The following is a 27,016-nucleotide window of genomic DNA, read 5'->3' on the forward strand; positions in this document are numbered from 1 at the left end:
ATTGCCTTGCAGGGTCACTTAATTGTCCTCTGCTAATGAAGTTTAACATTCCACTAGCTAGCTGGTGAAAGAGATATGTTTACAGGGGCCATCTATAAGATCACAAAGCAAGGCAAAGAAGGGTAGATTTGGAGCTGAGAGAGGTGAGGCTCTGTCCTACTTGGGTCATATGCCCAGCCCTGCACCAATCACTGTGACAGGGGAAAGAGTATTCTCATTAGCTAAAATGAGGCCAAGGCCATGTGCTCGTGCCTGTGCAGTGGTCAAGCAAATGGCAGGGGAAAGCAGCCCCACTGCTACACATGGAATGGCTTCTCCATGGAAAAGATGGATTCTTCCACCAGAAGAAAAGAGAGTGCAAAGCAAAGAGAAAAAAAAAAGTAGATATCCTTTGTATATTGTATGTTGTAATATTGTATATTGTACCTGTAATGTCCAGCTCCATTTGGAATTGTTGGTATAGCCAAGGGAAAGCCACGGCCTTTCCCTAAGACTGATAACTACATTTTCATTCATTTAAGAGACATTTATTAAGAACCTACTAGGAGAGGAACTCATCTTACTGTCCCAAACTACTGGCATTTTTGTGGACACAGGTTGAGTTGAAAGCTCTAAAAATGAAAAGACAGTTAAAAAACAGGTTGAGACAAGAAAATAAGACCCTTACTTACAGATTAAACTGTCCTAAGGAGTATGTCTACAACTTCATAGCAAAGTTTTAAAATACTATTCATGTTCAAGTTGGAACAAGGCAGTATGGACTAGTGGTTCAGAGCACATATTATACAGTAAGACTGCCTGCGTCCAAATCCAGCTCTGTTAGAATGTGAGATTGGGCAAAGAACTGACCACTTGTGTGAAAGTCTTCTCAAACATAAATCTGGAATAACAATAATACCCACCTCATAGGACTATTGGTGAGATGAAAATAAGCTAACATCTATAAAGTTCTTAGAAGAGAAGCTGGCACCTAGTAAGCATTATACAACTATCATGCACTTATTATGAATTGGCTATTATTAGTTGGATATCAAGTAATGTGTGTTTCTATCAACTAATTTGAAATGGCCTTGTCTCCAAAATATGAAAAAAAACTTGCTTAAAAACATCTAACTGCTACATATATATACATATATACTAGCACCCATTCTATAGAAATAATTTTATTTTTACTACCTTATGGCATTGAGGTATTCTCCTTTTGAACACAAGTCCTATATTCCATGGAACCAAATAAAGGCAAACAAAAATTTGTTCTTGGTGTTATTCTTCAGCATTCAAAGAAAATAGAAAACTTTTCTTTATAACCTTTCTTTAAATGTTTGTAAAATTGTATGAAAAGACGAAATCGTCCCTATAAATAAATTTGTGTATATAAAAGAATATTTTTATAAGAGCATTTTTAGGATTTTTCTTTTTCCCTTTTAGTAGGAAACTGCCTTCTATAAATTCAGTGTTTTAAAATGACACTAGAACATTCCAAGCAAGAAATGTACTCCATCTCTGGCTGAGTCAGAGAAACCCGTTCTTAATGAGGACTCTGGCACTGACTGTGAACCACTGAAGCCTTCCTATTATGACATATTCTGCAATATTAGTGATAAACTGAAGTCTGAAATATCAAATATCTCAGCAAGTCCTCATCAGTGAGTGTTAGAATGTCGGAGAAACTCTAACACCATCAGAATGGTGGTGGGCATCATCAAAAGGAATTCCATTTCTTTTCCTTTCAGGGGTAGGGCTGTAGGCTCTAATAACTATTGCAACAGAGTTGTGGGACTATATGAAGCATCGACAACTGGGAAAAAAGAAATGGAAACCAGAGAAAACACTGGACAAAGTACATCTATTTGGAATTTATCCTAAATCATCAAAATGTGTCCGCGTGTGCACGCGCGTGTGCGCACACACACACACACGCACACACATACTGTCTTAGTCCATTTGGGCCACTATCACAGAATACCATAGATTGGGTGGCTCAAACACAAAACATTTGTTTCTCACAGTTCTGGAAGCTTGGGAAGTCCAAGATCAAGGTACTGGCAGATTTGGTGTCGGGTGAGAGCCTGCTTCCTGGTTCTTCTCCTTGTGTCCTCCTCATGGAAGGAACAAGGGAGTTCTCTCTAGCATCTCTTTTATAAAGATAATCCCATTCATGAGGATTCCACCCTCATGACCTAATGAACTCTCAAAGGCTGTACTTCCTAATTCTATCACATTGGGAATTAGGATTTCAACTTACAATCTGATCTACATTCTAGATCATTGTGCACTCGCGCACACACACATGCACACACAGTATTTCTAGACTACAGTTACTAAGAACCTCTTTGATTAAAGAATATTTCTTGGATTAAGTAAAATATGATCTAATACAGTAATAGAATTTTTATGTGTGTCTTCTTTATGTGTAAAAAAGATTAAATATTTTCATCCTAACATTGTCCTGATTCCTACAAATGAAAGTTTAAGAAATATAACACAGAATAGGCAATTTTCAATCTGCATGTAAAATAACATTAAAAGTATGTTCAGGACTCTCATAATGAAAAAGATTTGGTTACAATAACGTATTATTAATAAGATATTCTTACCAAAGGTAGAAGCAATAAATATGGGACAGAGATGCATTACCCTTCTTGTCAAGCATTAAGTGGGGGGCTACCATGTTTCCACAGAATACTGTCTCCTCCAAGGGAAAATGGAGACAATCATGTACCTACCTCTTAGCTTTATTGGAAGACTAAATTAAACAATGTATATTGCAATGGCCAACACTTAGAGTCTCGAATTGATTAGTGCTGATAAATATTTTCTCTTCTCTCTTGGAGGACGTTCCAAGACTTAGTGATACGAGGGCATATCGTATCACAACCACAGCCTTTTGCTTAAGCAAAAGGCCTCAGAGTGTGGGTCTAGAAAGAAGACACAGTTGGGAACTAGCTTGTATTCACAGTGTTTACCATCACTTCCTCATGCACCTTCATAGCAGACTTGAGAAGAGGAGAACTTTGGTCCACAACCTCTCAGTTAAGCCAACTCTCTAATTCCAGGGAACAATTTCTCTTAACCCTGAGCTCTGTGCAAGCCTGTCCCATAGTTTGTGAATGTGCAAAAGAGAGAATAATGTTATAACTTGTACACATTATAATCCTGTTATTATGCACAGGTAGGACACTTACTCCTGGGTACCTTAAGCAAATAAATTATTCTGTGGTTGCAAGAGAATGTAAAATTTTTACAGACTAGGTTGGGAAGTGATTATAGCAAAATTCCGAAACTGAAAATTGAAAGTAAAATTGTTCCTTGATATCTGGGGGAAAAGTGTGAGAATAAAATAGATCCGGACTGTTTACAGACCTAGAAATTATAGTCCACTCTTCTAGCTGTAGATTGTGTAGAATCCAGACTTCAGTTCCCCAATTAAAACAAAAGTTAATTAATCTGTGAGTCTTAAGGACTCACAAGGAGGCCTTTTCTTCTGAGTAATTTACCCCCTGTATACCAGCTGGGTTAATTTGTATAGACATAAGTTTCATTATTTTACCCAGGATGGTGGACTGGCTGGACCTCTTAATGAAACCGTTGGTATTAAAATTTCCTTCTCTAAGGACATCTGTGTCACTCAGTAGGTTGTGTATCAGACTCTTGATTTCAGTTTGGGTCATGATCTCAGGGTCATGGAATCAGGCCCTCCATCAGGCTCTGTGTTCACCATGGAGTCTGTTTGGGATTCTCTCTCCTTCTCCCTCTGCCCCCTGCCCTCCCCCCAAATCACTCTCCTTCTCTCTAAAATAAAATATATATATATATATATATATATATATATATATATATATATATATATATATTTTAATGTTGCTTCCCTGTAGGAAATACATTTAGGGGATGATGGAGTTTTAAATATAAGGGTTTCCAAAAAACATCATTTTTTCCAATGGTTTCCCCATCATCATCCCCATTCACAATTCTGTAGTATTTAAAAAAAATAGATTTACAGACTAGAATAATTGCTGGCCATGAGGAAAGAATGTTTTTATAGCTCCATTAAATATTTTTTAAAAAAATTTTTTTAAGTACTCTCTACACCCAGCATGGGACTTGAACTCATCACCCCATGGTCAAGAGCCACATGTTCTACCGACTAAGCCAGCCAGGAACCCATTATAGTTCTCTTAAATATCTTAGTGAACATTTTGGGGGGTCTATTTGTTATTTTTCTATAACCTCTTCCGTTGATGTTAGTTTCTAAAGGTTTAGAATATTAGTTTCTAAAGTACTGTATTCCTTTCAATTAACAAAGAAATTAGGATATCTAGAGAGTTTCCTTGTTTCCCTTTTTATGATGAATCGCCATTTGTTATTTTCTTAAGGTGGAATCCTTTGATTCTTTATAACTTAGATAATGTTTTGATGGATTGGTCTCATAGAATGAATTAGAATCTCAAAAAAGACACTTATCAGTACTTTAATTTGACTTTTCCCCTGGACTTTCAAACAAATCAATACAATAAGAATATTCAAACCAACTTGCAAATTGTTCCTGAACACACTTGTTGACAGCAAACATTTCAATTCGGAACTGAAAGGTCACTCTGTCAGTTCCTGAATCTCTACTTTCAACATTACTTAAGACCATACCGCAATACATAGCCACTCTTCACTTACGAACTTTCAGAGAAAATTGAGGTAATTTCCTTCAGAAGTGCAGTTGAGACTCTCACAACTAGTGTGTGCCTTCAAGGTAACAAGAGCAAATAGATATTGATATAGGATAAGTCATTGATAAGACTGATAACTGTGGAGTCCAGCTATGAGGATATATAATTGCAAAATCGGCTGTGCAAAAAAGGAAGAAAGTCATTGTAAGACTGTTTGATTCCCTGATTTATTCTTTTTTATAAATATTTACAGATAAAGTGAGTGAATAAATGAATGCAAGAACATTGAGGCTGTGCTAGACACTGCATATCACATAGCCTGATTGTATGGTCAGCAGAAAAAACACAGTTCCTGACCTCATAAAACTTAAGTCCAGCAGGAGAGAAAAACATTTTTAAAAATCACATAAATAAGTATCTCATTAAATTTCAATGACGATGGTGTTGATGGGCGTTCTGTCATACATCTCCATAAGAGGACTAAAACACCCAGGAAATAACTTTTCAAGTGTAAAAGCTGGAAATAATATTTTCTCTGAAAATCTCTCTCTTGTGATGTGGATCCATTATCTCAGTCCCTTAGTGTAAGTGGAAAGCTGCTGTGTCATATTGCCTCTACCTTCCACGTTTCACATCTAATCAAGTACTATGGTATGTTGATTTTATCATCCCAATATATCTTCTATTCATGCCCCTTCTCCTTTTTTTTTTTCTTTCTTTTTTTTTTTTTTTTTTTTAAGAGAAGGGAGAGAGAGAGTGAGAGGGACAGAGGGAGAACAAGACAAAGAATCTTAAGCAGGCTCCACACATAGTGCAGAGCCTGATGCAGGGCTCAATCTCACGAAACTGAGATCATGATCTAAGCGGAACCAAAGAGTCAGATGCTTAATCAACAGAACCACCCAGGCACCCACCTTCTCCATTTCCATATTTGAAAACATAGCACTAGTTCTCTCGTACTCTACCCAAATTGTTTTACTAGACTCCCGAATAGGAGATATTAGAGTAGGAAAGGACCCTAGAGATCATTCTTCAGAGGGGGAAACTGAGGATCAGAAAGACAAATGTCTCACCCAGGACCCCACAATTTGGCCTAACCACAGCCATGCCATTAATTTTTCTCTAGAGCAGCTAATATGGAAGCCATGGAACACAATTTACTGACTGCTGACGGTCATTCCCAGCCTCTTCTTCCTTGTTAGACAATCCCCTTTCCCGTGGTAGGCACCAAAAATCACATATACTTATTTCTTAGGATGGCCATGTGACCCAGTTTGGGCGATATAAAGGGAAGTCTCTGGCTGCTTTCTGAGAAAGAGTTTGCTTCTGACATAAAAAGAAATCAAGAAGAGTTACCAATCCCTGACCCCCTGTCTTCCTGTCCTTGGAGCTAAAGGACAACAGCCTAAGGACAAAAAGCCAACAGCTGAGGGCTGGAAGAATCAAAGCACTTAGGACCCTCATCTATGAGCGCTGAGCTGATCTTGAAACTGTCTCCTCGCAGACCTTTAATGATGAGAGTTTGAAGTCTTTCCTCTGTACAACTTTATGTCACGTGTTCTGTTACTTGCAGCTGAGCGCATCCTGAATGGTCACTGGTTCATTTCTTTATTTTCGCTTTACCCCTCTAAGCTCTACAGGAGCAAGGAATTGACCTGTCTTTTTCATTGTGTATTCCCTGGCACAAAAGTCAACCCTTGAGAAATATTTGTTGAATGAATGAATGAATGAATGCCCCCAAATCTTCACTGGCTCTCTACTTCTACAGAGTATAGTCCAAAGGGTTAATCTGGCATTCAAGGCCCTTTCTGATCTGGCCCTAGGCTACCTTTCCAGTCTTATCTTTTACTTTTCACACAGGCTACCACTCAGGAAAACAGACTACTTCCCCTCGTCCCAAAGGCCCCTCTGAGCTTTCTGATGAAGGCCTTTGGATCACAGAGTCTGTCTGTGGAATAGGCTCCTTCCCTCTCCCCGCCCCCCACCCCCAACCTGGATACTTTTCACTCACTCTTCAAGCTCCAGATAAGACCTTCTCCTACAGCACTTCCTCTGATACTTTTCAGGTACAAATATCTTCTCCATTCGTTCCCTTTTCTTTTGTGCCACGTATCACTTTCAAACACTCACGCTAATTATTATGGTGCACTCCTCTCTATCAGATCATAAACTCCCTGGGGATAGAAGACTCACCCTCCCAAGAGACAAACAGAAAGCTGTGCCCAGGTAGATACCTACTACATTTTTTCTTTATGAGTAGGAGCATAAACAACATCAAAGGGAGCGCATTTAAACAATCATTCGAGCCCAGGAATTGGTGCTGACTTTCACAGAAGCAAAGGTCTGATGAGTGGCAGGAGGGGAAAGAAGAAAGGCAAGAGACTTGTTGGAAGGGTCGCGAGCGAGCTGTCTCCGGCCAATGACAGCAAAGTTCTTAATGGAAGATGATCCCAATCAATAGAACCAGACAGCTGATTTATATAATGGAATCAAGCCGAAGCGGTGGTCTTCCTCTGCAGAGCGGCGCGAAAGGGAAAAGGCTAGAGACTAGAATAACCAAGGGACTCCACAAGTAGAGCTGCCGGTGTTCAGAATTGTGATCCCCATCAGCAAACCACAGGAGAGCTCCAGAGAGCAGCCTCCTTGAGCCTGGATGCGGAGGAGTGACGGTGGGGCGGGTGTTGCCGCCGCCTTTCTGGCCGCTGCCCCTGGGCACGCAGCGCGGTGAGGGGCCTGACCGCGCGCGCCGACCGCTCTGCGGAGCCCGGGTCTGACTGCCAGTGAGAAGTTCAAGTCGGCGAGGGCTGGGAGGTGCAAAGCCCGGCAGGAAATCTAGGGAGCAAAAGGCGAGCGAGGGTGATCTTGAGCCAAGACATCAGGCCAAGTGGAGGAAATGTCATCATTGGTGAAGGAGGACTTGGAGAAGAAACTGTTTAAGCCACTCTCGCAGCATCTGTACGAGTTTATTGAAATCGAGTTCTCGGTCCAGGACAGGTATTACCTCTGCGTGTCAGGTAAGCTGTTCTTTCTCTTATCACTTCGGAATGTAAATACCTCCCAGAGGCGTGGGTGATGAAAAGGACAGGTTTGCATTTGTTTTCCGCTATAATAACAGCACGTGTATCTTCTGGTGATAGAGCTTAACCCTGCCAAGTTTAGGAATTTGGATGCCACAGGATTTTATTTTCAGTGCTAAAATGGAAGACAGAAAAATGATATCGTAGTAAGAAATATCTTGGTTGATCGTTCAGAATGAAGCCAGGTATGTATTTTCCTGCTTTGATTATTTTGTCTCCAATGTTTTATTTAATTTTACTTGCATGGTATGCAATCTTAACGTGTAAGAGCTCATTTTTAAAAAATTCAACAGAGAGCTTTCTGTATATTTTTAAATACACCGGAGAATTGAGTTACAGGGCTCTATTTCCAACCAGCCTGGACAACTAGGAGGTGCTCCTTTTTCATGCCAGGAAAGAGAAAAAGACCTTAGATTTTCTTTTAAAGGCTTTTTTAGACTTCCTGGGGGCTTATTTTGAAAAGAGAAATGATCCTCTAAAAATTCTTTCTCTTCTAGGAAGTGTGCTCACAGAAACAATACTTGAATGGTAGAAATTAGTTCATGAAGATGGAACTTTAAGGATAAGGATCTGCTCTCTAAATTCTCTGCTCTCTAAACGACTTTACTAAAATACAGATACAGATACAGATTCCCTCATGTTCTTAAAATTCACAAAAACTTTCCATACATGGGAATAGGCTTTGCGCTTAATTATGATTTGCCTAACCTGTCATGTTTGTGAATTGAGCCAGAAATGTTTGTGCCATTATTGAATTTAATATATAGCATTCCCTTTTCCCACTCTATGCCTTTTACTACTTCTCAGGAGCTTAGGAGGAAAGAGCTCAGAAACTCTCAGTATTCATTGTGGATTTTCTTTTTTAAGGCACACCTCAGCATTTTCAGAAAACAACTTATTATAATTTTCTTCCTGATAATTGCCTCAGAAGGACTCTCTAAAGTTGTCAAGTTGGAGTACTATAGGGAGAGTAGAACAGCTTTCAGTAAAGTGCTAAGAATTTTTAAAAATTCTATCATTCTTAATAAGAACACTATTTACTCAATAATAGGCATATTAATATTTATCTAACACTTTATCTAGCATGTGTTGCTATATAAATACAGAGTAAGAGGACTTGGCATATCAACAAGGTAAAAAACTTAATTGGCCAGGAAAAAGAAATAAATCAAATTGTGGAAAAAAGTCAAATGAAATAATTTTAGAAAATATATTGTATCTTAACCACAAAATTACTGTATTTTTAAGTATTTTGACTTAATATATTAAAGAAGATGTTTATTCCAACATTAATATTTAATCATTTTATTCTTATGATGATCCTTTTTATAAAGTTAATTACTTATCATGTAACATTAGTATATAAATATTTTTAAAGAAAACTTATAAAAATAAAATATCTGAACAATACGTATATCTAACTTACCAAATACAATTTAATTCTTCTCTCTAATCATATAAATAACTAAACTTGTCCTATCTGACATGAAAAAAAAGGTCCCTAGAATTAAACTTTCAGAAATGGATAATGTCTTTTTTTCTCTTGTTCTTGAGTTCTAAGGAAGATCCTATAGACTGGGGTTATCTCCTATCTTTTTTTATAAATGACCTGAATCCTTTTAACAAGGTTCAGAAGGTCAAGAGGTCAACATTCATAACGTGTGAAGACAACCTCTTTAGGGTTCAAGTTTCTCATCTGGAAAATGACCAAGTAGCATAGATGATCACTTTCATTAGTAAAATTTAATTATTCTCTTTTGTAAGAAGTAAGGAAGGAAAAAAGAACCAAAAACAACAACAACAAAACAAAACAAGGTCTTCTCAGATGTGAAGAGAAAGCAAGATTGTGATATTTCAGATAAAAGTTAACATCATAAGTCATAATTATTCCCAATTTTTCATAGCTCTTCTCTGTATTGTATCCATTAGTTTGAGAGCACTTTGACTAAATGTAACATCTCTTTATGACCCTTTCAAATACATTTAGGCAGAATGGTAATTGAAAATGAAGTCAGTGTGATGATTGATGGTCTTTAATCTTTGATCACGCTTTACTCAGAAGATTTCTAATGATGTGAATCAAACAGGTCGTATCACAATTATTGAGGCAAGTAACTCCAAATTTTGAATGCTGGCCACTTTCACAGAATAGATGCTCATAGTTATAATTTTCTCTTTATATCCTACAGTCTAGCAGTTCTAAATTTGTAAGAACTGAAGGCAAGACTAACTGAACTCCATCAGGCATTTTTCAAACTAAAGAAGAAATGTTTAGATAAGTTACATTTTCAACTTATCTAATCTGAATCTGTCTTTTGCAGAGGTCTCACAACCAGATGATTGGGATGTACTGTTATCTTTTTTTTTTTTAAGATTTATTTACTTATTTATTTGACAGACAAAGATCACAAGTAGGCAGAGAAGCAGGCAGAGAGAAAGTGGGAAGCAGGCTTGCGGGGCTCGATCCCAGGACCCTAGGATCATGACCCAAGCCCAAGGCAGAGGCTTTAACCCACTGAGCCACCCAGGCACTCCAGGATATACTGTTATCTTGATACTTCACCTGATTGATGTCAAGAATCAGATGCCATAGGGGCGCCTGGGTGGCTCAGTGGGTTAAAGCCTCTGCTTTCAGCTTGGGTCATGATCCCAGAGTCCTGGGATCGAGCCCCGCATCGGGCTCTCTGCTCAGTGGGGAGCTTGCTTCCTCCTCCTCTCTGCCTCTCTACCTACTTGTGATCTTTGTCTGTCAAATAAATAAATAAAATTTTTAAACAAACAAACAAACAAACAAAAAAGAATCAGATGCCACAAACCTAATCTCCTTCTCTGTATTTTGCTAGGATTTACTTTGAGGATTTCCTGGCACCTCCTTCCAACTCAGAGTTTGCAAGGTCATTTCTCCTTGAGTTAAGCTTCCCCTAGCCTAGAGCAACATTATCCCTATCAGCTAAAAGCAGCATGTTCTTACAGAAAACAAAGGAGCCCTATTTTATGCGGGTACTAGAAAGGGATAAGTCACTTGTACAATGATAAGTGCAAATGAATTGAAGAAATTCTGAAGGGCTTGAAATAGTATATGCAGCATTCACCATAACTGAATAGGAAGTTAGCAAGGCATGGTAGAATGGACCCTGGGATGCTCGCAATCAGACAGGTATGGTATAAAACCTGACTCTACTTTGTCCACCTGCCAGCTGTGAAATTTGGGGCAAATAATTAACCTCTCTGGCCTCAGTGTTGGTATCTCTGAAATGGAAATAATGACACCTACATTTACACATAGTTTTCTTCTGTCAAAGCCTAACTAGGAGAAAAACAAACATGATAAATTATGTTCCAAATAAATAAAATAGAAAGTAGGGTTATATTTTTTAAATGTGCAGAAAAATATGTTTTCTGTGAAAACATGCTGAAATATATTTGTATTAATGTATATACTATAAATATTTATAATAAAATTAAAATAGACACTAAACATATGTATTATATTTACTATATAATTAAAATTAATATATATATTTTATAAATATAAATTATATACATATTCAGAAAAAGATTATTTTAAGCATTCTCAATTATTTTTTTTAAGATTTTTTTTTATTTATTTGACAGACAGATCACAAGTAGGCAGAGAGGCAGGCAGAGAGAGACAGGAGGAGGAGGCTCCCTGCTGATCAGAGAACCTGATGCGGGACTCAATCCCAGGATCCTGAGATCATGACCTGAGCCGAAGGCAGAGGCTTTAACCACTGAACCACCCAGGAGCCCCAACATTCTCATGTATTTAGAAAAACATTTTTCATTTATAAATGTTAATTTAAAAATAAATGGCATTGTCTAGAATTATGAAAACTGTGTGTATAAATTATCCATATATATTATATTTTAATGTCAGAACAGAATTTTTGTGAACCAGGGAATCTAACAATTTTGTCAAACCATTTACAATAAGAATGGTAACAATAAGGGTGTTAAATAAGAATACATTAACAAGAAAAAGAAACAAAATATTAGAGACTGGGTGCCTTATAAACAACAAATATTATTTCTCAATTTTGGAAACTGGGAAGTCCAAGATCATGACCCCAGTAGACTCAGTGTCTGGTGAAGACCACTTCCTCAGAGACCATCATCTTCCTGTAACCTTACATGGTAGAAAGGGCAAGGGATTTCTCTGGAGTCTTTTCATAAAGGTACTAATGCCACATCACCTCCCAGTGTCTCCACCTCCTAACACGTCACCATGGGGGTTAGGATTTCAAAAATGAATTTTGAGAGGACAGAAACATTCAATCTATAGTGTTCAGTAAGCCCCAAAATTGATTTTATAAAAATATTTCTAGAAAAAAATACAATTTGAAAATTGCTTTTCAAATGAAATCAATAATAGCATTCTCAATGACCCCAAGACATCATTGATACACTGAAACATTTTCACTGAAACTTCCTATCTTTGATATCTCTTGGTGGGTTTTTTCATACTATTTAATTTCAATGATGAAAACAATTATGTAACACAGGATTGTAAAATAGCAGCCATTTGTTTATTTAAAACATTTCTGTATAGCTTATTTGTGAGCTAATTTTTTTCGCCATTCGGCAAAATTGTATTGGCTCAATTAGTCAACCTTCTTTCCATTTAGTCTTATGAATTACAGTGACTGTTTTATCATGGCAATAGAGACAGTTATTAATGTAATGTAATTAAAAGTGAAAATAAATGGTTGGTGTGAAGTTAAGCTCATAATTCTAAAAATGCTAACTAAACTAGTAATATTGGAGCAGGTTATTTTGAAGTTCCCTTAGTCTATAGATATTACTCACTAAGTCATAGTTATATAATGACACCTCGGATGTTACTGAAACCAACTCTCTAACACGTGGACTATATAAACACATTTCTGTTTTAAGACAATGTGGTAAGTTTCCACTTTGCCACTGCATTAATGTGGATATGGCCATTTAATTTCAGCTGTAAGCAGATCCCAAGCATGGAAATTAGGGATTGGGTCCGCTCCAGCATGAGTAGACTTCTTTGACTCTTGGCTACAGACAATTCTTGGAGCCTCCTTGACTCCAGAGGAGGCTACTTTTGCCAAATTGAAGAGTCTGCACTGTGTCTGTGCTGCATCATTGCCTCAAATGGTTGCCTTTTAAAGTGTGTTTGTTTTCTTAGTTTGGTGTTAGTGAGACAGCAACCATTAATGTGAGACAGTAACTATTAATGTAAGAAAACTTGATAAAACTTGATAACTGGTAGGTCCTCTCTCCTTAATGTCTCTTTCCATCCTTTATAGAACTGCTCAAGAAAATGTTCTAGAATTTAAAGCTCAGCCTATCACTTAAAATCCTTCAGCAACAACCCTTCTCCCAAGACCCCTACACACACACACACACACACACACACACACACACACACACACACAGCTTTTCGGAGAGCATTTCAACTCCTAAGCCTAGCATTCCAGACCCTTGAAGAACTACCTTCTGCTTTCCCTGGTTCTTACCACCTATCCACCTGCATACTTCATGCCAACAATACCAAATATCTAACATGACTCAAAAGAGTCAGGTACTTCATGCTTTTGTACACATGCTGTTCCAGAAGTCCCTCTGCTCCTTTCTTTATTCTGCCAACTCCCACTGCCCTTTACAACTCAGGTGACCCTCTTCAAGAAGCTCTCCCTAACCCCACCAGTTGCCCAATGTCCCTTCTCATTTTCCTCTATTACCCTGTCTGTGCTTCCCTCATTCACAGTACTATGATCACCAGTGTTCTTTCAGAGCTTCCTGAGCTCTGTGAGAGCAAGAATGGTGCCTTATGGAAATTTATTGTTTTCATGCCTGCCACAGGGCCCTATACAAAAGGGGAACTCAAATATTTATCAAATTAATGAAATGAATTGGTAGGCCTACAGGCAATCAGCCAACTATCAGAACATGTAGATGAGGCAGTACAATTTGCCTTAAATTACATTTTCACATACTATTCAGTTATTTCTCCCCACACCCACCCTCTCCCGCACCCTAAGTAGCGAGTGAGACAGTAAGCCAGAAAAAGAACATTGTCCTTTTTCCTAAGGTAGAGCCTTTGCCTGAGCAGACACAGATGCCTCCTGGTGGAAGGAACTGCCTCCAAGATCTTGTCTTCAGTAAATCCACAAGCATCAACTCTGCCTCCACTTCAACATGCCATCCTAAAGGTTTCCTTTCTAATCTTTTCCTCTTCCCAAAGCTAACATCCAGACCAATGGAAATAGACCTTTCATAGAGCTGGAGAAATGTACAGAGAAATGTACAGAGAAACCCACCAGTTTTTGGAGGCTCACAGACTCTGAGCCAGTTTGTTGGTACCTACTTGAAATCTTCATTTCCGGGTCGTCTCAAGGACATACTCTTCAATCACTCCCTTCATCCCCCAGAATACACGATCCTTCCTCTTCCAAACTCTTGGAATATGTGATCTAAATCGTAGCCTTTATTCTCCCCCTGTTTCTTGTTTTAATCCTACCTAATCCAGGAACTGGCACACAGTATGTACTCAGTATCAGTTCATGCATGAAGGAGTCTTCTGCAAATTGTTCTGCTCTCACCATTCCCGAGAAACTGACCTCAGGAAAGAAATCAATGATATTTCCCAAGTCAGATTCGGTGCCAGGTCTGAATTCTGCTTTACCCAACAAAGTGACTTCATGGGATTGTCTCCAATTTTTTAAATCCTCTGTCCTCTTGATTTCCACAGCATCGCATTATTGGGCTTGTCTCTTCCCATGGCACCTTCTCAAACCTCTCTACTGATACCTTTTTCTTCTCTGTTCTGTCTCACCTCTTTCTTCTGCTCTTTTCCCTATAAACTTGGTCTTGGAAATCTGTCCACACAGAAAAATCCCAAGCCCCTATCTCCACCCCTAAACTACAAACTTCATTCTCCTTCTCTTCTGAGATTCCTTATGGACACCTTCTGTGAATGTCAAAAACTAAACTCGTTATTCTGCCCAAGCAGCTCACTATCTGTACTCTCCTGTTTAGGTTTCCATCCAATGTTGTCAATGCCTCATTTGAAATCTTACTTAGATCTGCCACATCTATTACACTGCCCGCATACTGTGCCTAGTTTACAAACAGCCTTTTAGAACAAAACACAGTACTTTACCATTTACTGAAAAACAGTCACTATCCTACCTCACTTGTATACTTTATCTTTAGCCTCTACATGCCATGAGTTTGAGTTTGTAGAACTCTGATCTTGCTTTACAACTTGACTGAATGGAGGTTTAGTCTCTCTGGACATAAAGTAGTTTACTCAGACCGCACTGTACAAAGTGGTATCATGATTTGAATCCATACTGTCTAAAGCCAGAGCCCACTAAGCCTTTCTGTTCTTCTCCAATGTATTGTGTGCTCCACTGCTCCCAGAAAAATACTCCTTTAACAGGGCACCTCTGTACTAGCCCCTGCTCCAAGGAGGAAAGAGACTTATTGAGTAGGTATTACTGCATGAGCTTTCACTGAACACCTGATGAAGAGCCTTCTTAGATTGTCAACCTGTAAAGGACTGAAGTCACTGAGAACTGGCTGCCTTAATTCAGTCTCACTTGCACCTTCCTAGGTTAATTATTCCCTTCACCAGGCCTGATTCTGGAGCCTTCACTGTCCAGACCAGAATCCCATCCTTTCCACCGGAGGGAGGATTCAGAGAGCACAAGTCCTCAGTGGTTTCTATCCCTTTTCAAATCCAGAGGTTTAAAAACATTTTCACAAATTTCTCTCAACCTAGTTCGCCCTCTTGCCTGCCCTATCCTCTCTCCAACCAGTCTATCCAGTCCACCTGCTCTAATTCTATTGGTGAGGTTCAGCTTCTATTGTCATCCTTTTCCTCATGCTGTCCTTCACCTAGAGATGCTTTCAGTATCACCCCTGCCTTCCCAAATAGGACTGATTTAAATCCTTTCTAAAATTCTTTTTCTCCTGTGCTCGCTTCGGCAGCACATATACTAAAATTCTTTTTCTCCCAGAATCCCTTCCTTAACTATCCTGAACCTCTCCCTCCTCGGGACTCCCATTGAACATATTGTCTGCTGCACATTTTTATCTAGCATTATGATTATATTATCATGTATTGCTTTATATCTTCTTAACCAAGAGGATATGCCAAAGTAGCACTTTCCAGAACCAAAAGAAAGTTCCTTAAAGACAAATTCCAACTTCACTCTTAGGGGACAGAACCAGTTTGCAACTCTCGAAGTGACATCATCCATCTTGAAAGAAGCTTTCAGATATTCAATTCCCACCCCGACCTCTTTATAATATACCTATATACCATTATATACCATCATTATGTATTTCGTGTTAGAATAGTCTCTTCAACAAACCCATAGTTTCTAGAAGGCAGGGACCATGTCTCACACTTGTATCCCTTTTGGCATCTGTAATAGCTCTATCAGGTAAATAGCAGATTCTCAGTAAATACTTCTTTATTAATTCATTGATCATTTTCAATCTAGGAGCTCCAACATCAAATGTTGATTCTTCTGATGTGTTCAGATGAGACCAAAGATTTTAAGTCCAGGAAATTATTTCCCTCATTTTGTTCACATCAAATAAGCAATGATTTTTCGCATGCTTTTTAAGGTATAGTACTAAAGCTTTTTGTCTTGATGGCACACTTTGAATGCTAAAATTTGGAGACATTCTAAAGAAGATTTAAAAATCTCAAACAATACCAAACAGGCCAACAGCAGCTGCAATCCAAGCACTTCTACATCAAAAATCTCACAGCGACTTTAAAAGAAAGCATGCAGAGTATTCGTATGGTCACTCTTCGACACTATGTTGCTGTGTGAGCAAACTGTTTGCTTTCCTGAACTCATTTTCCATATTGTCATAAATTAAAATTCCAATTTGTTCTGGTAAATACTTTGGCACTGACTATATGCTAACGCTCTTATTTCCTGCCATGAGTCGAACCCCATTCTCCACCACAAAGCTCATAGCTGAAAGCACATAGCTCAGTGCTCCATCTGACAGACCTTACCACGGCAGTATGTAAGTAAGTTAACATATGGAGCAAATTAGGGGGCGTACTCATGAAGGTTCAGATACATCAGGGTTCATCAGTGGGGTACAGATATAATGAAGCCTCAAACTTGATTCTAGGAAAAGGAGATACATAAATACTGAAAAGTGTAAAAAGTATAACTTGATGAATAATTTATTACCTTCTAAGAGTTTATGTAAACTAAATGTTTTTCTGCCCTCCAGTGACCAAAAATGAAGAAGTAAAAATAATTATGGTGAAACACTACAGAATAGGTTTAGATGAAAAATATGAAGTAACAAAAAAGTGGTCTTTGAACGATCTGCAGATGATTGATGGAAAAGAAGCAGATACCGTAAGTGTTAATGTTTTGCAAGGGAGATGTGGGATCAATATGCTAGAAATCTTTATGTTCAATATCCTACTTTGTATTATTCTTGGCATATACTAAGTGTTAAGATGACATAGTGTTCTTAAGTGCTGTGGGTTTTTCTGCTGGGATAATCCACTGGATTTTTTTGTTGTTGTTGTTCTGTTTTTCTGAGCTGAAGTTTGAATTTTTGTCTTTTAAATTTAAAAGCATCTTTCTCAAGGGGGTCTTAACAGGTTAAACATGATATACCAGTCAATCCTAAAACTTTATATGATGCTTCCACCGTCACCCTCTCCCCACCCCAAGGTCCTCCATTAAATTTTGGGAATTCCTTCCTCATCTTCTTCGAACTGCTGTTCCTTAACCACTTGAACCTCCAGAAAAACCAGTAACTCTTGGAAATCCTACAACCTTAGAGTTGAAAGCGGGGGGGGGGGGGGGAGGTTGTATATGCAAATGTCTCCACATGACCACTTACCACGTGATTTTCTCAGTCTTCTCTTGAACTCATCCACTGATGGGGAACTCCTTATCATGTGAGGAAGTCCATTCAACTTCTGAATCACCATATTTGATTTTTAAATTTCCTGCTATGTTTAACCAAAAATTTACTTCACTCCTAACACCCACCCATCAGTCCTGGTTTTGCCGTTCAGAGCGATTTAGGAAAAATCCAATCCTCCCTTCACATAGCAGGCTTTTCAATATTTGAAGATGATTATAATGTTCCCTCAAGCTTTCACTTTTCTAGGCTAAATGTACCCATTTCATTCTTTAAATAACTTTCATATGAAGATCAAAGAAGGTAATATGGTGGAACAATACAAGTGTTAAGAGGGAGTAGATTTGTTGTGATTTCTTGCTGATGACGTTGCTTCAACACTCTCCCTCCACCGTTTTCTCTCCCCTGGAATGCTCCAGCTTTTCAGAATTAAATACAATCGTTTAGAATGAGTGTGACCAGTTTGTATTTCCTATGATCTAAATTCTTTTTTTCTATTAAACACTTACCTGAAACCGCGGGTCTTTTGTGCCTGAATTACCATTTAACCTGATCTGCCATAGCCTCTACTTACATAGAATAAAATTGAAATTAGGGCTCTTGGTGATCTGGCTCCTTTATTTCTGGTCATTCCCCCTTAAACTATGTAAATCCACAGTGCTTAACTACTGATTCTTGAGGTTTAAAATGCCCAGTCACCTCCATCTCTCACCCCATTCCCAGATTCCCCATTGGATAAAGTCGTACTCATGTTTTCCTTCCCCCAAACCCCCATTGCATTTTGCATGTCAGTTACAGACATAATTCTACAAACTGCAATTGTTGGCTTACTCTGTCTCTCTTCTGGATGGAAACCCCCTAAAAAACTGAGACCGTGACTTTTCATCTTTTATCGTAGTCTTCTGCCTTGTAGATAGTAAGCATTCAATAAGTGTTGGTGGTTTTGTTGGATCAATTTAAGCTTTTTTATTCTTTTTTTATTATTATGTTCAATTAGCCAAGATATATAATTCATTTTTTATGTAGTGTTGAACGATTCATTCGTTGTGATTAACACCCAGTGCTCATCACCACATGTGCCCTCCTTAATGCCCATCACCTGGTGACCCCATCCCCCCACCCGCCCCTTCCTTCCGTAACCCTCAGTTTGCTTCCTGGAGTCCAGAGTCTCTCATGATTTGTCTCCCTCTCTGATTTCTTCCCATTCAGTTTTCTCTCTCTTCCCCTGTGGTCCTCCACACTTTCCCTTATGTTCCACATATGAGTGAAACCATATTATAATTGTCTTCCTCTGCCTGACTTATTTCACTTAGCATAACCCCCTCCAGTTTTATTCATGGCAGTGCATTTGTTCTTAATCCTTGTGAATACCGTATTCTTAGTTTGGTCTATTATTCTCACCTATCAAATCTTTTAACACCTGATTTTTTTTTAATATTCACTGTATTATGATGCAGATTCAATGAACACAACATGTAGGACTTGATTCAAATCAATAATAAAAATGATGAAGCAGGCAGAGCTAAATGCCATTTGGGTAACCTCCAGGTAATTATTAGGTTACTATTACCACCACTTATAACACCTCTCTCCCTGATACCATCTCACATTTAGTGAACTCTTATCAGATGCCAGGAACCACATGAAGCTCTTTTCATATATAATTTCACATAATCATCACAAAACCCTATAGAATTAGATTCTGTTATTGCTTCCAATTTACAGATAAGGAAAACGGAACTCAAAGAGATTAATTGACTTGCTCAAGGTCATAAAGCTATTCAGTGATGGAGTTGGACTTTGCCCAGAAATCTATTAATTTGCCTTCTTTGGACTGCTTAACATCTCTACAAGTTCGTATATTCATTCATTTATTCATTCATTCTTTTAGAATTTGTGGTATACCAAATTGTGCTAGGCTCTGAAGATACAGTGGTAAAATGGACAGACATAAGCACTTAATTCTACCTTACTTACTTATTTACTTAATTATCTAGTCTGAATGACTGAATTTTGCCATTATGATCTTTACTGAAATCAATATATGCTATCTGCCATTATCTTGACATCACCTAGGAATCAATCCTATTTAAAAATTTGGTATGTTTAGCATAACTTCTTGGCCAAAGCATGCTGGATATCATTGCTTTTTTTTTTTTTCCTGTACTTACATAACATTTTTCTGATAATATATTCAACTTAAAGTTTTAGACACTTAGGAAATAATTATTACTGCATATCTATATGATGAAATGTCACGTCATTAAAAATCATGCTTCTGCAAGAATGTCTCAGAACACAGTTGTTCACCACTTAATAAGCCTTTTTTGTTTGTTTGTTTGTTTGTTTTAAAGATTTTATCCATTCACCTGAGAGAGAGAGAATGAGAATACAAGTAGGGGGAGAGGCAGACAGAGAGGGAGAAGCAGACTCCTTGCTGAGCAGAGAGCCTAATGTGGGACTCCATCCCAGTACCTGGAGACCAGGACCTGAGCCGAAGGCAGACGCCCAACCATCTGAGCCAAATTTTAATGAGTTTTTTAAAAGTCAGCCAAATACAAAGTTTTTCTTTGCTATTATCTCATTTTGCATATTTAGAATATTTCACATTATTGAAAACTAATATCTGAAACTTAAATTCAATTACAAAAAATACATACAGGTATACATATTTACACATGTATATGTATAGATGAAAGAAATAAGTATTTTAACAACAATTACCTCTGTGTGATGGGATTTCATATTTTTTTAAAGATTTCATTTATTTATTTGACACAGAGAGATCGCAAGTAGGCAGAGAGGCAGGCGGGGTAGGGGTGGGGTTGGGAAGCAGGCTCCCTACTGAGCAGAGAGCCCAATGTGCGGCTTGATCCCAGGACCCTGAGATCATGACCAGAGCTGAAGACAGAGGCTTAACCCACTGAGCCACCCAGGTGCCCCAGGATTACATATTTTTAAATTATTATTTCTTCTTTACACTTTCATGTACTTGTCAAAATTTCTATACTGCATTGAATTTTATCAGAAATCAATTTCAAGGGCCTCCTGGGTAGCTCAGTTGGTTAAGCATCTGACTCTTGATTTCAGCTCAGGTCATGATCTCAGGATGTGAGATTGAGCCCTGCATCAGGCTCTGCACTGGGTGTGGAGCCTCCTTAAGATTCTCTCTCCCTTTCTTCCTCTCCCCCCTCCACCCCCTACTCATGGTCTCTCTCATGCTCTCTCTTACTGTGCTGTTTAATAAATTAAAAACATTTAACTGCCTTTGGCTCAGGTCATGATCCCGGAGTCTCAGGATCGAGGCCCGCATCAGGCTCCCAGCTCCATGGGGAGTCTGCTTCTCCCTCTGACCTTCTCTTCGCTCATGCTCTCTCTCACTGCCTCTCTCTCTCAATAAATAAATAAAAATCTTTAAAAATAAAAAAAAATTTTTAAAAAGAAATTGATGTCAAGTTCACTGATCTAGTTTCATGACTTAACCATCCCTGTCTCTTTTTTGGGCCATTATTCTCTTCTTATTTTTCTCTCAAGTTCTCAAATATTACTGGTGTCATAATGATTTTCTACAAGCTTGGCCAGTGCCTGAGGTTGTATTCAGCAAGGCTGTCAATGTAGATTCCCTGGAAACAGCCTGCTATGGTCTATTTTTTCCTTACCTTCCTGGCCTTGATTCCATCCCAACTTTGTTGACTCTTCCCTTTCCCATGGAAGATCATCATGAACTAGTCACAAAAGAAAACTTGAGTATTTCTAATTTTATCACCCAAAATTTTAGGACCTAAAATACTAAACTGCCAGGAAAAAAAAAAAAAACAACACCTTATCATATTCAAAGAGCATTTCTTTCAAAGATTTGCTTTCTGTGGATGCAATGAAAATATCCCAGATATTCTGGGAATTTCTATGTCTCCTCTCTTTTGGAATTGAATCCTCAGAAGTCAGCATTGTTATATTTTTCTCAACAACAACGATACGGTTTTAAATAGAACAGTTTTGAGCCAGAGAGTTGTCAACTTTAAAGTGAAATGGAATTGAAATTGAAGTCAATCTATAAAGCATAAATCAAAAGGACTGGGGATTTGGAGAGTGATGTGGTATACCAGGAGGACGGGTGGTGTAACAAAACATTGGGCTGGGTTGATTGAGATCTTGGTTCTTATCCTGACTCTGCCAACAACTACATGTGCGACCTGGGCTCCACCTCTCTGGAAACTATCATCCCAGCCATAAACAGGAGGTCACTGAGTGATCCATGAGATCCCCTTCTAGCTCTAGGGTTCTATGGGAAGAAAGAACAAGAGAAGAAAGAGAAAGAGAGGGAGGGAGGTACTTGTGTTCCGTGTGCATGTCTCCTCGGGCTTCAGGCTAAAGGAGAAAAGTAATCTCTGAGTATCTCAAAGGCATAACAGATTATCTACAGGATAAGGAACAAATGTTCTGGTGAGAAAACTATATAAAGAGCATGATTAGTATGGTGATGGAAGGGGCGTGATTTCCTTTTACTGGGATTTCCTGCAGAAGTGTCTTTCAAGCTGAAATTATGACAGCCAGGAAACTTTTTGCAAGGTGTGGCTCAAGGGAACACTGTGTTTAAAAATCACATCACTTTTGTACAATCTTTTTTGAAAGCATTGGTTTTTTTTTTTAATTTAATGGTAGGAAGCAAAGTAGCATTTATACTAGTATCACAATCTATGGGGGAAGATTAGGGGGGGAAAGAGCTATTATTTATTACACTCTACACATGCAGTTTTTATAATTAATCTCATGTAAATTTCATAGTAACCTTTTCTAAAATGAGGAGAAAACTGAAGGCCAGATCAGGTAAGTACTCTGCCCATGGTTACATCAGAGATTTGAAATCATTATCTAACTTCAAAACTCATGTTCTTTCTCCTGCCTCCTGCAAGAATTTTCTTATTTAGAAGAGAAATTGCAAATGCATAAGCTATTTCTGTATAATGTTTATACACTACATGGTAACAAATTATTAATAGTCTGGTTTGGTCTCTCTCTACCTCCTTGTCATTTAGGGCAACATTTACTCCTCCTGTCTTTTTATAGGACTACTTCTGATCAGTTCAACACACATTTGTTGAGAACTTAGTAGTTGCCACGGATAAGCACTAAGAACACAGAGATAAATAATTCAAAACCTCTGACCTCAAAAAGAGTTAGGGGTTAGACAGTTAATGAATGTGGAAGCATTTTGTAATGGAAAAGCAATGGAAAAGCATTTTATAATTGCAAGGCATTGTTGTTACTGCTCCTAGTAACAGCAATGATTATTTTAACATATAGGACCTAGATGAGGTTCGGTGTCCACTTTTTCTCAGAACACCTCCACTAGATGTATAGCAGCAGCCAGGAGCGATCAATAGAGGCAGTCTTAAGTAATTTGACAGTTTCAGTCAAATGATTTAATGATCCCAGCTATTAACTTCAAAGATAATTCCTTGCTATTAACTTCAAAGTCAGCAAGCTGGTGATCTGTAGCATGGCAAAATGAATCTTGCCATCTTATATTACCTGCTTCTACCACTGGAATAGCACAAGGAGCCGATCTTCTAATAAAGGAAAGGAGAAAAGAAAGGAAAGGAGAGAGACCAAACCAGTCTGTAAGGGGGGTTATTCTCTTCTTCCACGCATACTTATCCTCTCAAACTTACTACTGTGGGAAGACTTGGTAACCACGCATCTTGAGACATGTTTTATTTGAATCATTGAAAAATCACAGAGGCTTCTGAAAATAATCTTCTGTATTATTGTTCTCTTTAGAAGCAATATGTTTAAACCAGATAGCTTTGGAAAGCTCATTTGTAGATTTCAGGAATATGTTTGATACTGACACTTTAGGATCAATAAGCATATGTAAGAGAATATGAGAGAATCCCCAGGAAATCTAGCTACTTTCCTGGCTACAAGCTAAATCATGCCTCTCTTTTTCTTCTAGGACAATCCATTTTTTGATCTGCATTTCAAGAAAGTATACAGCTTGGAAGCATACAGCTGTGCTTCTAAATATGCCTTTGCTCGAACTGTAAATAAGCTGAATCATGCCTATCTTAAGAAGGACTTACAGATTGTGAACTTTGATTCTACTTACATTAATGATGATTCCATTTGGTCCTCCAACAACAAGGATTGCTTGGTTCTTATGAGAATATGCTTTTATGCTTTCAATCTAGTGTGCTTGTCCTTGTGTCCCCTTCCACTCTGAAGATGTATCCCATATTCCTCCATCAGTGTTCTATGAAAATGGTTCCCTAGGTAAATATCAATAGTTGTGATTTTGTTTTTTCCCTTCATCAGTAACTCTTATTTATATAAAAATAAAATGATGCTTTTTTTTAAGATTTTTTTATTTTTTATAAACATATATTTTTATCCCCAGGGGTACAGGTCTGTGAATCACCAGGTTTACACACTTCACAGCACTCACGCTTTTTGAATGCACTTAAATTTGTTTTGATGCAATCACTCAACATTTGGGACTTTTCCTTTTGCGTTTCTTAGTAACTTTGGAAGGAGCTGGATGGTTTTGCCCACCTTTGTATTCTGCTAAAAGGTATCAAGAAGTATCTTGAAAGGCCTGAACAAATGGAAAGACACCCGTGTTCATGGATTGGAAGAATTAATATCATCAAGATGTCCGTACTACCCAAAGCACTCTACAGATTCAATGCAATCTCTATTAAAATTCCAAAAACACTTTTAGCGGAACCGGAGAAGGCGATCCTCAGAATCATATGGAATTGCAAGGGGGTCTTACAGAAGTACAAAGCTGAAGGACTCATATCTCCCAATCTCAAAACTTACAACAAAACTACAGTAATCAAAACAGTGTGGTACTGTCATAAAGATTAGCTGTATACACCAATGGGATAGAATTGAGAGTTCAGAAATAAATCCAAACGTCTGTTGATCAACTGATTCTTTTTTTTTAAAGATTTTATTTATTTATTTGACAGAGAGAAGTCGCAAGTAGGCAGAGAGGCAGGCAGAGAGAGAGAGAGAAGGAGGCAGGCTCCCTGCTGAGCAGAGAGCCCGATGCGGGACTCGATCCTGGGACGCGAGATCATGACCTGAGCTGAAGGCAGCGGCTTAACCCACTGAGCCACCCAGGTGCCCTGATCAACTGATTTTTGACAGGGGTGCCAAATTCATTCAAAGAGGAAAGAATAATCTCTTTACCAAATGGGGCTGGGACAACTGGATATCCCCAAGTAAAGGAATGGTAAATCTTCAGGATCTTGGATTTGGCAACAGAGTCTTATGAAATCCAAATTATGGGCAACAAAAGAAAAGATAAATTAGACTTCATCAAAACTGTTTTTATATCCAAGGACAGTATCAAGAAGATGAAAAACAAACCTACAAAGTGGTGAAAAATATTTTCAAGTCATATACCTAAAAAGACAAACAACCTAATTCAAAAATGACTCAAGTAGACATTTCTCCAAAGAAGATAAACAATATGCTCAAGAAAAGATATTCAACATCTTTAGTCACAGGGAAATACAAGTTAAAGCGACAATGAGATACCACTTCACACCTACTAGGATGGCTTTAAAAGCAAAAACAAAACCAGAAAATAACAAGTTTTATCCAAGATGTGGAGGATTGGAGCCCTTATATGTTGTTGGTGGGAACGTAAAATGGTACCTTCACTGCAGAGAACAGTTTCACATTTCCTCAAAAAGCTAAACATCAAATTGCCAAATGACCCAGCAATTCCACTCCTACACGTATACTCAAAGAATTTGAAAGCAGGAGGCTTGAATAGATGTTTGCACACCAATGTCATATATATATATATATATATATATATATATAGTCAACATATAGTACCAATGTTCTTTGCAGCATTACTCACAACAGCCAAAAGATGGAAACACACCAAGTATCCATAAACAGATGAATGGAGATGTGGTGTATGCATACAGTGGAATATTTTTCTCCTGTAAAAAACAATGATGTTCTGATACATACTAAAATATGGATGAACGTTGAAAATATGCCGAGTAAAATATCAGACACAAAAGAACAAATATTATATGATTCTACTTACATGAAATATCTAGACTAGGAAAATCCAGAAACAGAAAGTAGGTAAGAGGTTATCAGGGGCTGGAAGGATTTGTTGCTGAATGGTTACAGAGTTTCTGTTTGGGATGAAGAAAAAGTTTGAAACATGGTGGTCATGGCTGCACAACATTGTGCATGCACTTAATACTGCTGAATTGTACATTTACAAAATGGTGAAAAAGTTAATTAATGTTATATGTATTTTACCATGATTTAAAAAATAATAATGTAATATGCTAAAGTCACTGAATTGTACACTTTCAATGAGTGAACTGTATGGTATTTAAATTGTACCTCAATAAAGCTGTTTAAAAAAAAGACTACATTTAGTCTACTTGAAGTCTTCTAGAAGAAAACATGAGTGAATTTTTTTATAAATTGAGACTGGGAAAAACTGCTACCAAATCCATAAATAATGAACAAAAAAAGTGATTAATTTAACTATGCAATTATAAGAAGGCTTTGTATGAAAAAAATATTATAGGGCGCCTGGGTAGCTCAGTGGGTTAAAGTCTCTGCCTTCAGCTCAGGTCATGATCTCAGGGTCCTAGGATGGAGCCCCACATGGGGCTCTCTGCTCAGCAGGGAGCCTGCTTCCCCCCTCTCTCTTTGCCTGCCTCTCTGCCTACTTGTGATCTCTGTCTGTCAAATAAATAAATAAAATCTTTAAAAAAATTATAATCAAATAACAAATGACAAAATTTTAAAAAGTGCAAATTATAACAACATACTAATATTTTTCATAAATGGAGTTTTCCTAAATTTGAGGGCTTAAAAAGACCAACAATGCAGGGCTCCTTGGTGGCTCAACTGATTTAGTGTCAGGCTCTTAGTTTGGGCTCAGGTCATGATCTCAGGGTCATGCGATTGAGCTCCACATCTGGCACCATGCTTAGTGCACAGTCTGCTTAAGTTTGTCTCTCCCTCTCCTTCTGCCCCTCCCCCCGTTCTCTCTCTCTAAAATAAATAAATCTTTTTTAAAAATTTGCTTTATTTAGCAATTCACTAAAAAATTAGCAAGCAATAAGAACAGACATTTTATTAAGAAGAACTGCAAATGACACTAAAACATTTGAAAAGATGCTTAGGGGCTCTTGGGTGGCTCAGTGGATTAAGCCTCTGCCTTCGGCTCAGGTCATGGTCTCAGGGTCCTGGGATAGAGCCAAGCATCGGGCTTTCTGCTCAACAGGGGGCCTGCTTCCACCCCCACCCCCGGTCTGCCCTTCTGCCTACTTGTGATCTTTCTGTCTGTCAAATAAATAAATAAAA

General features: G+C 38.1%; 1 protein-coding gene across 1 annotated transcript; it reads left to right on the forward strand.

Annotated features, from left to right (window-relative positions):
• The first annotated feature begins 7,557 nt into the window (after window positions 1-7,557).
• On the forward strand, window positions 7,558-23,879 carry EXOC1L (exocyst complex component 1 like). Its single transcript, XM_004775499.3, has 3 exons — window positions 7,558-7,678; window positions 17,006-17,136; window positions 23,613-23,879. Exons 1-3 carry the CDS (start codon window positions 7,558-7,560, stop codon window positions 23,877-23,879), a joined length of 519 nt encoding a protein of 172 aa, XP_004775556.1.
• Window positions 23,880-27,016: the final 3,137 nt, after the last annotated feature.

Source organism: Mustela putorius, unplaced genomic scaffold (assembly GCF_011764305.1).
Source record: "Mustela putorius furo isolate JIRA1106 unplaced genomic scaffold, ASM1176430v1.1 tig00000430_pilon_pilon_pilon, whole genome shotgun sequence".
NCBI classification, from domain to species: Eukaryota; Metazoa; Chordata; class Mammalia; order Carnivora; family Mustelidae; genus Mustela; species Mustela putorius.